General features: G+C 38.5%; 2 protein-coding genes, 2 long non-coding RNA genes and 1 pseudogene across 4 annotated transcripts; 1 reads left to right on the top strand and 4 right to left on the bottom strand.

The window, feature by feature from the left end:
- Window positions 1–57: 57 nt before the first annotated feature.
- LOC149036150 (uncharacterized) lies at window positions 58–1,274 on the bottom strand (annotated as a pseudogene).
- Window positions 1,275–2,035: 761 nt separating this feature from the next.
- LOC113673384 (putative skeletal organic matrix protein 5) lies at window positions 2,036–3,188 on the top strand. The gene is made up of 2 exons (XM_027189784.2): window positions 2,036–2,101; window positions 2,760–3,188. Exons 1-2 carry the CDS (start codon window positions 2,036–2,038, stop codon window positions 3,186–3,188), a joined length of 495 nt encoding a protein of 164 aa, XP_027045585.2.
- Window positions 3,189–3,371: 183 nt separating this feature from the next.
- LOC113673348 (E3 ubiquitin-protein ligase TRIM45) lies at window positions 3,372–6,426 on the bottom strand. Its single transcript, XM_027189745.2, has one exon. The coding sequence runs from the start codon at window positions 6,240–6,242 to the stop codon at window positions 3,933–3,935; it is 2,310 nt and encodes a 769-aa protein (XP_027045546.2). The 5' UTR covers window positions 6,243–6,426; the 3' UTR covers window positions 3,372–3,932.
- A 1,677-nt stretch (window positions 6,427–8,103) lies between these two features.
- Window positions 8,104–12,645, bottom strand: LOC149036151 (uncharacterized). The gene is made up of 2 exons (XR_016181468.1): window positions 12,518–12,645; window positions 8,104–8,320 (listed from the first exon to the last, which is right to left on the bottom strand). It is a non-coding gene; the product is annotated as an uncharacterized LOC149036151 (long non-coding RNA).
- Window positions 9,193–11,008, bottom strand: LOC149036152 (uncharacterized). The gene is made up of 3 exons (XR_016181466.1): window positions 10,784–11,008; window positions 10,312–10,382; window positions 9,193–9,333 (listed from the first exon to the last, which is right to left on the bottom strand). It is a non-coding gene; the product is annotated as an uncharacterized LOC149036152 (long non-coding RNA).
- Window positions 12,646–12,784: the final 139 nt, after the last annotated feature.

Here is a 12,784-nt window from a genome sequence, read left to right on the forward strand (position 1 = left end):
TTTTTTTTTTTTTAATTCTATCAAACCAGCGTCTTGTGGCGACATTCAACTCAAGAACAGGTAGGTGACTGATTACTGTGCGAGATATATAGATTACTTCATGTTGAATCGTCCACCATGGAGTACGGCTCCACTGACGGAACCAGCTGCAGGAACCATCGAGGTTTTTATGGACGAAGCCTCCGCTTCGGTCGTCAAAGTGGTAGTTGAGCAGTGCGTGAAGCATTGTTGTTTGCGTCGCTCGCGGTATTGCATGTTGAAGGCTTTGAGCTCAGTATCAATGACATATTCTTCTGTTGCTCTTTAGAAACAGAGCCGTAGTTGTTTACACTTTGCATATTACGCTGACCTGAAATCTGCGTGATGTGAGTGGGGGGAACTTTGTTGTCGTTAAGTTTCTGTATCATCGTTTTTTGGCGCTGTGGTTCGTGAGTTGTCGCTTCTCGTCGAGTCCAGCTTTGTTTACCATAGTTTTCATTAACGAATTAAATTTGTTTACCCCATTGCACTTGCCTTAAAACAACATCTACAAGAATTCTTTGAATAGTTGATACTAAGATAGAAAGGGGCCTCGATGGTCAGCCTTGAGTTTGGTTTTATCTCGCGATAAATTTTGTTAAAAAACACGGGGTTTCTCTCATCTGGCCCGTCTTGAGTAGCGAAAGCTTTAGGCTTGACTGATCTGATATTTCGAATTTCCGCTCCAGTTCGTGTTTTGGTCTGTCGTTTGGAATATTCAAAACATTCAGTTCCGTCCACATCTCTGATAAGTTGAACATCTCCCCAAGTCATTTGTCGATGCTCGTCGCAGCCTCTCATAGAGCGAAATGAATGGAGTTCATAAACCACAACGTGTTCAACAAAGCCTCAGCACTCGTGATTCCAAGCAGGTTTTTCATGTATAGAATGCTGACCTCCTCGTCTGTTATGGCCTCTGCTACGTTTGGCTTGTTGCCCTTCCCTCCCAGAACTCCAAACCCCTTTTCAAAATGTTTACACAACCAACGACGAAGCTAAGTTTCACGTAAACTGACGGGGCAGAGAGGAGAAGGCGCGAAAAGCCAGTACTTCTGAAAGGTTCTTCGTGATTGGACGAAACGTTTTCTCTACACGTGAAATTGTCTTTTCTCTGATTTGATTGGCTGTAAACAGCTGTGAACTGGGTTTTGAGACAACAGATTTCGAAGTGAAAATCTCAGTACGTATAAAATGAACAATATTTTACATACATTTCCGGTTAAGTCGGGTCTTAATTCCTCTCCAAAAGTCCACATTAGTTTGTAACAAACCCGCAGCCTTCAGGTATTTAGCGGACATGGAGGCTTGCGGAATTTCTAAGCCGCTCAACGCAACATAAGGGCGGTGAAAATTGACAGTTAGATTTTCTGTTCTAGTGGGGCACGGACTGGCAACCCTCATCTGTTTACCTTACAGAGCCAAGAGGTGAAAAAATGTAGTGTATAACAAGTTGCCTTTCATGACATGCAAGTCCTGTAACCAGGAACCACGGAAAAATTTTCTTACATAAACTACATCGCCAAATGAACTCCTCAATGATATATATCATTGAATCGCACTAGCGTCATGATTAACATTAGGTTTTTCCGAAAAAAGCAGTTTGTTTAGTTAAAATACTTTGCAGGCACATGTGATGATGAAGATGAGCAATAAGTTGTAACTCTACATGGAAAAACAAGAAATGCAATCAAAACTGTGCTCATCAACGAATCACTAATTGAGTCATGTCTCTTAACTCAGAAATCCAGGGTACCCAACTCTTAAAGGCTTTAATAAAATGAAAGTTACTCAAGTCTCCCAAACGCATAAGTTAGTCGCCTGTCGCACCTAGGCTTCGTTAGAGCACAGCCCAGCAAAGTAAACTGTGCTTGTATTTGATAGGAGAGATATCCAGGCCCAACAGATAAGACAATTAACCTGAAGTAAGACCTGTTATTATTATTTTCTTTATAGTCAAGCCCCTAGCGGATTCTACCACATAACTGTTGGTAATGACACGTGGAGAACAAGATGTAGGATGACCGGTATAGAAGACTGCGGAGAAAGAGCCTGGACACTGGTGATGAAAGTACATAGGACTAAGGTACACTTTTCAAAAGAAACCGCATGATCTGGCGAAAGGAAAAAGTGAATCAGCTTAATAACTTTTCTAGGTTATTACGTAAAACAAGCGATGAAAATTTTATCTCCGTTTTACCTATCAACTCTTTGCCAAAACAATCAGCATTTCCTTGTTCCTGATAAAAGAAAATGCGCATTAATAGGATGCATTTTATTGCAACCAGTAAATTATCAACTTTTGATCTTCTCTTGATTGCAACACATAAGAAATTACTCGACGGTGCGAAATATTTATTTTGAGCAAATGTAGTTGAACTACATTTGTTCAAATGGCATGAACAATGCTTTACGAACGTGCTAAAAAGATAGAGCGAAAAATCATCACAACTACGAAATCGACTTGGAGTCGACGTTTAATGTTCTTAAGTTCCCATGACAAGGGAGCAGCTCCCAGGAAAAAACAACTTTGTGCGAGAAATGTTTGTCATCAATTTCCTTTCTAGTTAGGATATGAATATATACTCGTTTGAATTTCATCAGCGGCCCGCACTTAACTGAAACACTACTGTACATGTGAGAAATGGTTTTCACGATAATTAGTTCACATTTTAGTCAAAATCTTAAGGACACGATGAGGATCAAGTTGACTCGACTAAAGATTTTCTTTTCTTCACTCTCAGAACACGTTTACTTACGATTCTCCTCAGTGGGACAGAAAAACTCCCTACCAAGTGATTGGAGATAGAAAAGAGTACAAACTTCCTGGATATTGGCTCAATCCTTTCAGAAAACTCTGCGTTTCCATGAAGTTTCAAACAGGAGCCAAGATAAATATGCTCATGAAAGTCAACATCAGTGCAAATTCGCTTTACTCGCTGTTGCACGGGGGTGTTAGCAAAACTTTGACAGGAATTCCTTTTGTCGTCAAACCTTGGACCCCACAAAACATCAACACAAGTTGTTTGGTCCGCGGCTTCAACATCCGGGATACTCAACAGGGGATTATGAAATCACGGATTGGAGTGCAGTCCCAAACCACGAATTGTAACTCGCCTTATATAGTGCGAGGCGTTGGTATTGGTCTGCAGGGGTATTCTGATGTGAGTTGAGGTGAAATACATGTGAATAAGGACCTTAGCAAAAAAGTATTCCCAGCTACCTGCGCAGTCTATGTTCAATAACTGATGCGCTTTACACAATTGATTACGTCAACTAGAAAGAAGCCTCAGATAAGCAGTACAAATATTCTTCGGACAACGTAATTAAACCTGGAAGCCCTGAGTGAAACAATGTTTTTAGCAAAGGTATTTAATACTTGAGGTGTGATATGAAAGCTTTTGAAGTTGACAATTTTCTTTGAATAATAGAGTTCGCTATACTTCGGAGACATACTTTTATTTACATTAATAATTAAACCGCTTAGCGGACCATTGTATGACTAAGTATATCCTAGAGATACATTTCTTTATTCATTTTAACTGAATCTCTTTGAACTTATTCTAATAACCCTACAGTTTTTATCGAAGTGGTCCAGCGATACGATGGATTTCGCGCAAGATAATTTCTTTGAAATCAAGAGATTATGGATTGTTGTTTGAAATACAACTATAAGAGATAATTTTGACAAGTTTTCACGTGATCGCAACTCTGATGTAAATATGGTTAAAATATCATGACCGACTTAGCAAAAAGCTAATAAATGAGACAGTTCGCTAAGAATCATTTATAATCCATGGTGGTGCAAATAAGTCAATGTATGAGTTCAGAGCCAACATTTCTTGGACACTCAAAACTGAAGTACCATTTGTACTTGTCAACAATAAATCATTGTCTCTGCGGTTTTATAGCGTATTTTAATTAATCAGCGCTTCACTGTTGCTCCTTTGCAGTACCTGCACACGATTATTACAATAATCAGTCACAAATAACCTGCCATCGGATGAGACAACAACATCTTGAGGCTTGTCAAATCGACCCGCCTCTTTGCCCTGACTTCCAAACGCAAAAGCCCTTCCGTCTGTGCTGAATAGCTGGAGACGATGATTCCCACTATCACACACGACAAGATTTTCTTTGCTGTCAATCGCCATTCCTCTCGGGTCCCTTAGCTGACCTTCACCGGAACCCTTCTCGCCAATTTTATACAGGAAGTTACCTCCATTATCGAACACTTCAACACAGTGTGAATCAAAGGTTACGAAGTATTTTTCATGGTGATGAACGATGTAGTAAGGTTTGGCGGAGGATCGACTGGCGAACTCTTTGAGAAGTTTTCCTTGTTGGGAAAATTCTTTGACAGTAGCACTCCCCCAGTCACACACGGTAATTCTGCCCTCACGCGTCACGCAAACTCCCCACGGGCATTCGAGAATGTCACTTCCGAATGTCTTGATGGTCACGCCACATCGATCGATCACGTGAATCATTTGGTTGTCACTGTCAGATACTATGATGTTTTCTTCAGAATTGAACCCAACTCCCACTGGATTCGTCAAATCCACGCTACCCTCCAGAACTCTGCTCTCAAACTGCAATTTCTCTTTGCTCCGTTGACGAAAGATCAGAAGCCGACGATTCCACGAGTCTGCGACGACGACCTCTCCCGAGGAACTGACTGCAAGACCACAAGGCCTTTTGATCTGGAACTTTTCATGAGCGGCGCAGCCGAAATATGAGACAGGTTTATATTGGTCGGGTTTAGAAGCATTTTCCAGGCTTATCCGGCTCGCCTTAAGATACTCTGCTCGGGTAGTCACGTGCACTGTGAACGGGCTTCCTTTGATTGGCTCGCCACGAACCCTTGCGTCGATTTGGTACACACCCGGTTTCAACGGGGTGTAGGAGACGAGGTAACTTCCGTCTTTCCTGTCGTCGATTCTCGTGGGAATCACCGTACCTTTGGTTGATTGAATACGGACCGAAACACGATCGTTCTCAGAGTAACTCGGTTTCTGATCGGAATCTTTCGTTTGAATCGTGAATTCGATTCGTTCTCCGGTTCCTGTAAGAAGTTGGTTCATTTGTTTTCCCTCAGCGATCGAGGTCGCGGGGTCTGTAAAACTCACAAAAATTCGCCCGAGACCTGACTGCGAGAGAGTTTTCTGTACTTCTGGATCTGGAATATAATCAACGTTTATACTTTTCTGTGCATGTGGCTCTGGTTTGGTATTCATGGCCATAAGCTGCTGAAATCGTCTTTTCATCGATCTTTCCATGTCTAAAATCTCGCCCCCGATATCTCTCTCTAGCATTTCATTAGCAAATTCATGAGTTTTTTGCAATTGCCCCATTTGTAATTCAAGCTCCTTCCGCTGTTTAATAATGGAAAGCTGTTGATCTTTATAAACACTCTCTAGTTCAGCTAGCATTTCATCTCCGTGCTTTCGCAATAAAGTGATCAAGTCTTCAATTTTTTTCAACACTTCTTGCCGTGCTGTAATTACCCTCCTTTCCACAGTTTTGTAGCTCTGATCGACTCGCTTTATCTCTCCTCGACATGACAACATTTTGTCCTGCAAACCATCCATGGCATGTAAAATACGCTTCTTACTTTCTCTACTCGCTTGGCTGGTCGGCAGTAGGTTGTGGCCCTTATGTGAGGAATTAATACACTTCTCACAAACTTGCCTCTCACAATCCTTGCAGAATTGATCAAGCGCTTCATGCTTATGTCCATCTTCAAGGCACAACAACGGGGCTTGAATTAACACAGGGAGATCTTTCGATGAGAACTCCTTCAGCTCGGCAATGCGGTGAGACTTCATCACTTTTATTCGCGAGTGTACCTCAATACAACCGACACAAACGAGGCATCTACAACCGAAACAATAGGACACCGCAGCTGCTTTTCGATCACAGCTCCCACAAGCTAACTCGGGGTTGTTGTTTCGAATTCTGATCATTTCTTGTAGTCGATTCAGGTAGAGCGGAGAAGGAAGACTCTCAATATTAGATCCTTCCGGCAGCTCGATTTCGGCTCTGCACGAAGGACAACTAGCTCGTTCCACCCCAAGGCTTTCCATCTCGAGCCTTCGGAGGCAACCGCAGCAGATAGAATGTAGACATGGTAAAATCTTTGGATTGTTCAGCGACCCCTTGCAATAATTACACGTGAACTTTCCTCTGAGATTCAAGAGGAAATCGCTTAATGTTGTCGAGGCCATTATAAGCAATCTACATGCAGTGTTATGTAAATAGTACAGTGGAAAAGCCTTGAGTTTACAAATGGTTCATTTGAATAAAGCGCTATTGGGGGTTTTGCATATCTTGAGTGGTCTATTTTCGACATTCTGGCACCAGTCAAGGTGGTTTTGTTGATAAAAATGGAAACTGTCCTTAGAAAAATAATATTCCATTGAACGACATTTTACGTAATGAAACAAAACAAAACGAGAACTTCTAATTTTATCACGCCCCAGTCATTACGACAAACGTTCGATATTAGTTAAACTGCCGCGAGGTATTTTACAGCTATAACATGAATATTTTACAGTATTTTCCTCGTATATTATCGATTGATTCAGTTTGAAGCCAGTCCCGCTGTCAATTATTTTAGATGATCACTTAAAAGTCGTGTAAAGTAAGAAGCAAATCGTATTTTGATAAGATGTTGAAACATCTCGAATGCCAAGAACGCCTTGGGTGGTCAGCTAACATTGCACTCGAACTAACAGCCATAAACAGTTTTTTTATATTTACAAAAATAATCTATTTTTGGCAGGGCTGAATTTGCGTTTTCTAAACTGGAGCGGCGCCAAGTTGACATTTAACAGACAACATGCTAATCTCTTTCCACTCTTAACGTTCCAGAAATGATTAGCTTTATTGAATTCCGCACACGATTAACCCAAGACAAAACAAAATCTACTTAAATAGCTGGCTTACTCAAGCGTAAAGTGAAAACAATGAAAAGTGCACTAACGAAGTGCCATTTTTCTCACGGCAAAGATATCGATCAAAAAACAATTAAGGGTGAGATGTTGGACGAGTATTTCCCGTCACGAACATTCATAACCAAGAAATCACGCGAGGTAAACCACGCTTAAAACCGCCATTCCTTTCTTCCAAAAGAAAAACAATAGCCTAAGATTGAATGGTTCTGACAGTAAATGATGTTCACAGTTTTTCAAATCTCTCAGTTTATTATCGATTATCATAAAGAGTGAACCGTGAGGAAACTGGTTGCGAAAAGAGAGCCACCAGGGGGTACGGGGGATGGAAAATAATTGCGAGTCAACACCTCCCCCTCAGGTATTTTATCGAGTTCACCGATTGACCTCAAGCTAATTTTATTTGAAAATGAATTGGCAAATGTTCGTGCTTGTTTCCAGAAAAACAGTTTACACCACATAAGCAAAGACGAGCCATATTATTTTCTTGCATTTAAAAAACTTGACCAGGGTTAGATCAAAATGATGAAAAGGTTCAAACCTTTGACATTTCTTGCAACTGGGAATTATGAACAGAATTCTTTCAACATTATATAAAAAAAAATGAATGTAGTACACGTACTTTACTGTATTGCTAGAAAAGAGGCACTCTCTACAAGCACTTACTGCTATGCAAGCAGACAAAAAAATTGAGAAAAATTAAAAATGCTTGAGAGATGAAAAAGAAAAAGCAACTTCGTGTGTCCAATACAAATGTAACATTGTACTGCTACAAGAAGTTTTGGAATAATATGCCATACATATCTTTAAACATAATTTAGCTCTAATAACTTAGCATTGAATTTCTTCTAACCACCTTCCTTCTTGAAAATATAAGTCTATTGTTTGGAGAAATTTATTTCTAGTAACCCACTTGAAGTGATGGAGTGAATTACATCTCAAAACCAATATCCCAAGATATATAATTTGTCATAAAACAGTGCAAGATTCTATCAATAACTTTACTTGTGACTTAAAATATATGCATGTGAGCAAACAGAAATGTATGTGTTGCAAGGCTACATCTTCCAGCCAGCAACTGTATGAGTAATATGACTCCTTGATATGTTATAATATCAATGAACTGAATGTTTCATCTGTTCTACAACACATTTATTTCTTTGTGTAAGTTTTCATAACATGTTGCCAACAGTTTCTCAATAGACACATCTTCCTAATTAAAATAAGCTGCAGTCAGCTATAGTGACTAGGCCCTAAGAGAGGGTTTTGCAGGCAAGTGCAAAGCATCAATCATGCAAACAGCAAACAAGATCACCTCTTCTTGCCAGATTTTCTCTGTAATTTTGATTTACCTGGAATAAAGAAATTACAAGAGCAAAAAAAAAAAAGTCTTTGGTTTACTACTTTTTGCTTCAACCGATTATGGTCAGTATCACCCACAGTAATTTTTGGACCAAATTTACATTCACTATGTGTAGACCATTAAAATCAAACTTGACATTCAACCATCAAAAACAAAAAACCTTATAAAACTTTCATGAAACACCTCATCTTAATAACATCAATAGAGACAGCAGAATTACAATTCCCAAAGCATGGATGCCTACAATCAAAGAGCCCAACAGCCCATCAGTGAGAAAACAGACCCATGAAGAAATAATGATGACAGTGCAACGAAACCAATCAAATTAACCCTACTTCTGCTGGTTAAAAAACGCACAAATTTGTCCACATTCAGTTTTTAATTCATATCTCAACAAATATTTACAGGAATAACACCTACAATATGTCATTTTAAAGTGTATAGAATGGGCTTCTCAGGGAAAAAAAAAATTCATCATTGAAACCCTGGACTTTCCTAAAAAGTAAAATTTAAAACACAAAATAAGTAAGACATAGTGTAAAACTTGAGGTAAAAGTCACTTTTCCTCATAGGTATAGGTTACTTAAGATTAATTGATAGCAGAAGTTAATTATTAACATCTCAGCAACATTTCCTGAAAATCTGAAAGAAAAAGAATAAATAATGAATTTTTTATGAATTTTTATGTGCACCCATGTCATTCCAAAAAAATTAGCAAAAATTTGTCCACATTCAGTTTTAATTCATATCTCAACAAACATTTACAGGAATAACACCTACAATATGTCATTTTAAAGTGTATAAAATGGGCTTCTCAGGAAAAAAAAGAATTCATCATTGAAACCCTGGACTTTCCTAAAAAGTAAAATTTAAAACACAAAATAAGTAAGACATAGTGTAAAACTTGAGGTCAAAGTCACTTTTCCTCACAGGTATAGGTTACTTAAGATTAATTGATAGCAGAAGTTAATTATTACCTTTTCAGCAACACTTCCTGAAAATCTGAAAGAAAAAGAATAAATAATGAATTTTTTATGAATTTTTATGTGCGCCCATGTCATTCCAAAAAATTAGCAGGAAAAAAAAAAATTTGTTGGGAAATTCGACTTTATAACAGGAGGATGGGTAGGCCCTGATGTGTTACTGGGTGAATGAATTTGCCTTTTAACATCCCTACTAACTAATGAGAGTCCTCCCTGAGAAAACAAGGACCAAATCACAACTATTCCCATCGACAAAGATAAAAGCAACAAGGTAAAAAAAGTTTTTTTTTTTTTCTGATATTTTTGAGAAACACAACATCTGAAAACATTGGAATAAACATCAGCAAAATTTGCTTGTGGTACTTCTTAGAGTGAAACACTGCAAAACAATCCCAACCCTTACTAACATGCATACACTTTTGACATTGAGGGGCATTGCAATAAGATCGAACCCTGAAATCTCCCCTACCCTCTTTATAACATACCACACAGCATCTCTGAGTATCAGAGAAAACTAAGATATGGACAGTTGTAAATTCCTCTGAGGTGGAAGGGGGTGATTTCATCATGGTATTCTCTGGTGGACTACCATAATCAGGTAAACCACAGAGTTGCCAACAATTTCTTCCCAGAAATCACCCAAAGAATACTGAGAGGGCCTTTTTAGAGCTTCATTGTCAGGAAACTGAGCCTGATGCTCTTTGAAAAGGATAAAGCCATTGATTACAGCCATGTCAAATAGGTGGTAAACCATAGTTTTCCACCACTTCATGGACTTACGTAGTACACTATTTGTGGTTAGAATCTGGTAGCAGCAGAAGGAGCAGAGGGGCCACCAACAACACATCCAAACAAAAATATAATTTTCAATGAATAAATCAATTATCCTCAACATTTATAGAATAATATCCTAAACAAATTCAAGTTATTCTATGGTATACGCATTCGGAAATTATACTTGTTGTTAAATTTCGCAGGTTGGAAATATTTCACTCACCAGGAGCCATGGGTTCCTAAGTCGAGGCGCAAGCCTCCTCCGGCCGATCGACATCTTCAACTTCTCCCTCACTAAAAATATAAAATGTACACTGCTTATATTCCGTAAAATACTCAAAATTAACCGAATGAACAAGCGATACTAAACTAAATCGCCAAATCGCCAACGAATCCCAAGCATCCGACGCGTTCGAAAAATGTATTTCTCCATAGCAACAACTAGCCGCTGATCGAATTACGCGTCTAATATTTCGCTTGTGCAAATAGTTTGAATCGCATCACATCTCATCGCTAAAAACACACTCTTAGCGTAAATTATTGATTTACAGAGTCGCAAAAATCAATTTGTAATCAAATTTCAAGAAGTACGCGAGAAATCAATCACAAAAGGGCTATCTGAGGCGAACAACTTCGCATTTCAAGACAACATGTGCGATGGCGACCATTCGCGATGGCCGATATTGACTTCTCACCTCGATCTGCCGGTCTAAATCACTTTCTTCTCCACTGTCCATCCCATCAGCGGTGTCTTCATCGTAAAATATTTTTTTCTAAAGCAATTTCTGCGGAGATAAAGCTCACCCGTGCACGCTTCGACGATGAGGCCATCTTCGACAGTGAAACTTTAGCACTCAAATGAACGTTGTGTAGCACACATTTAACTGTCGCCCTTCAAACTCGCTACATGATTTGTTTAATCTTTTAGCGTGATACACACCAAATTTGGAAGCAATCGGGAGTAACGCAATATTCGACGAGACAACCGGAAATTACCGGAAATTATGGGTGGAATTCCACCCATAACCGCAGGGGGCTGCCGGGATAGGGTTTTAAGGTGCTATAAATAGCAACACATAAACTTTCAACATTGTTGCCTTTCAATGCAGAAGAGCAGATGAAATCTTGCAATCAATCGAATTGATTGCTTGACTCTATATATGAGGAAAACAATTAAAACGTTCATTTATCTATATAATCACAATCAATAACAACTATATTTCTACAACAAAATTTTCCTAGCTACAGAAATCTTGAACTCTTTACTACTATGATAAATGTGAACTCCTGGAAAAAAGTCCTTTACAAATTTTTTAACCAGCTATCACAAGGTGCTCTGAATAGTTACTTACTCACCAGTATATATTGTGTGAACTCTATAATCAACTATTCATCATTTATATCACAAGAGAGATTAAAAAAACTATTTTTATACTATAAGACTAAATTTTGAAAAATAAATTAGTCAACAAGTAATCTCCCAATCTACTTATTTTAACATACATATTAATCCACTGTGAATATTCAGTAACAGCTAGGCAGAAGAGAAAACTAATGAGACTGTAAATATCGTATATTATGTTCCTGAGTTGCAGCAGGAAACCATGATAAGATATTCTCTCACTTTTTAATCACTCAATGCAGTAACAGCTGGGCAGGAGAGAAAACTAGTGAGACTATCAATATCATATATTATGTTCCTGAGTTGCAGCAGGAAATCATAACAAGATATTCTCTCTCTTTTTAATCACTCAAGCAGTAACAGCGAGGCAGGAGAGAAAACTAATAAGACTGTCATTATCATATTTTATATTCCTGAGTTGCAGCAGGAGTTCAAGATAAGATATTCTCTCATTTTTTAATTACTCAAGATCACATGCATACATATCACAGACATTCCATGCGTATACCCACTTGTAAACCATATAGTCATTATAATTGATTAATATTCTTCATGACTCTAATTTGGATTTCTTGCTGACATGCCAAAAGCAAAACTAATACACTGTAACTAAATTACAGGTACCAATAAAAGATCAGTCAAAGGTCTAGTTACACTTCATTATATGCTTGCTATTCATACGTTTTACGCATTTAATCGACATTCATTACATCATCTGCATGCTTTTTTCTTCATCATTTGTTAAACTGACTTTTTTGGCATTGTGATTGGCTAGCCATACAAATGAGACACATGAAAAATTGTGCAACGTTTTCCTAAAGTTGTCGATAGAGTCAACGAGTAAGTTATGAATACAAATGATAGTTAATTTTTTAATGATCGTCCATGTGTTTGAAACAGATAAAGCCATTACAACGTGTTTAATACCTATTTTGTGGCGCTCGTCACTATTTTAAAATATGAGGTCTTGTGTAAGGAAGGAAGAGATCTATCATAACACGGAGATAATTTTAAAAGTACGACATACCTATCTGAAATGATGATCACTGGCTTGTTTGATCGGCTCCTAAGGGATTATTTGAAACACAAGCTTGTTTTCCACCAGAACACATGAGCGCCATTTTTCAAATGACTGAAGAGGAAATGCGACTGCGTAATGCAATTGGTCAGCGTAATGTTGTCGGACCTAGTTCCTTTCTTACATCTCATTTACCGAGCGACTGGGATCGGGGTTATAGTCTGGGAGCAAATGTGGTCCCGTGTGAAGTTCGTGCTGAAAGCAAGCACCTAGTGT

This window comes from Pocillopora damicornis, chromosome 12 (assembly GCF_964200805.1).
Source record: "Pocillopora damicornis chromosome 12, jaPocDami1.2, whole genome shotgun sequence".
Taxonomy (NCBI): Eukaryota; Metazoa; Cnidaria; class Anthozoa; order Scleractinia; family Pocilloporidae; genus Pocillopora; species Pocillopora damicornis.

Bases quoted from the DNA above. Each gene is read 5' to 3' on its own strand.
- LOC113673348 (XM_027189745.2), bottom strand. From the start codon at position 6,242: ATGGCCTCGACAACATTAAGCGATTTCCTCTTGAATCTCAGAGGAAAG.
- LOC113673384 (XM_027189784.2), top strand. From the start codon at position 2,036: ATGACCGGTATAGAAGACTGCGGAGAAAGAGCCTGGACACTGGTGATG. The intron at 2,102-2,759 runs GTACACTTTTCA...CTTCACTCTCAG, and splicing joins TGAAAGTACATAGGACTAAG to AACACGTTTACTTACGATTC.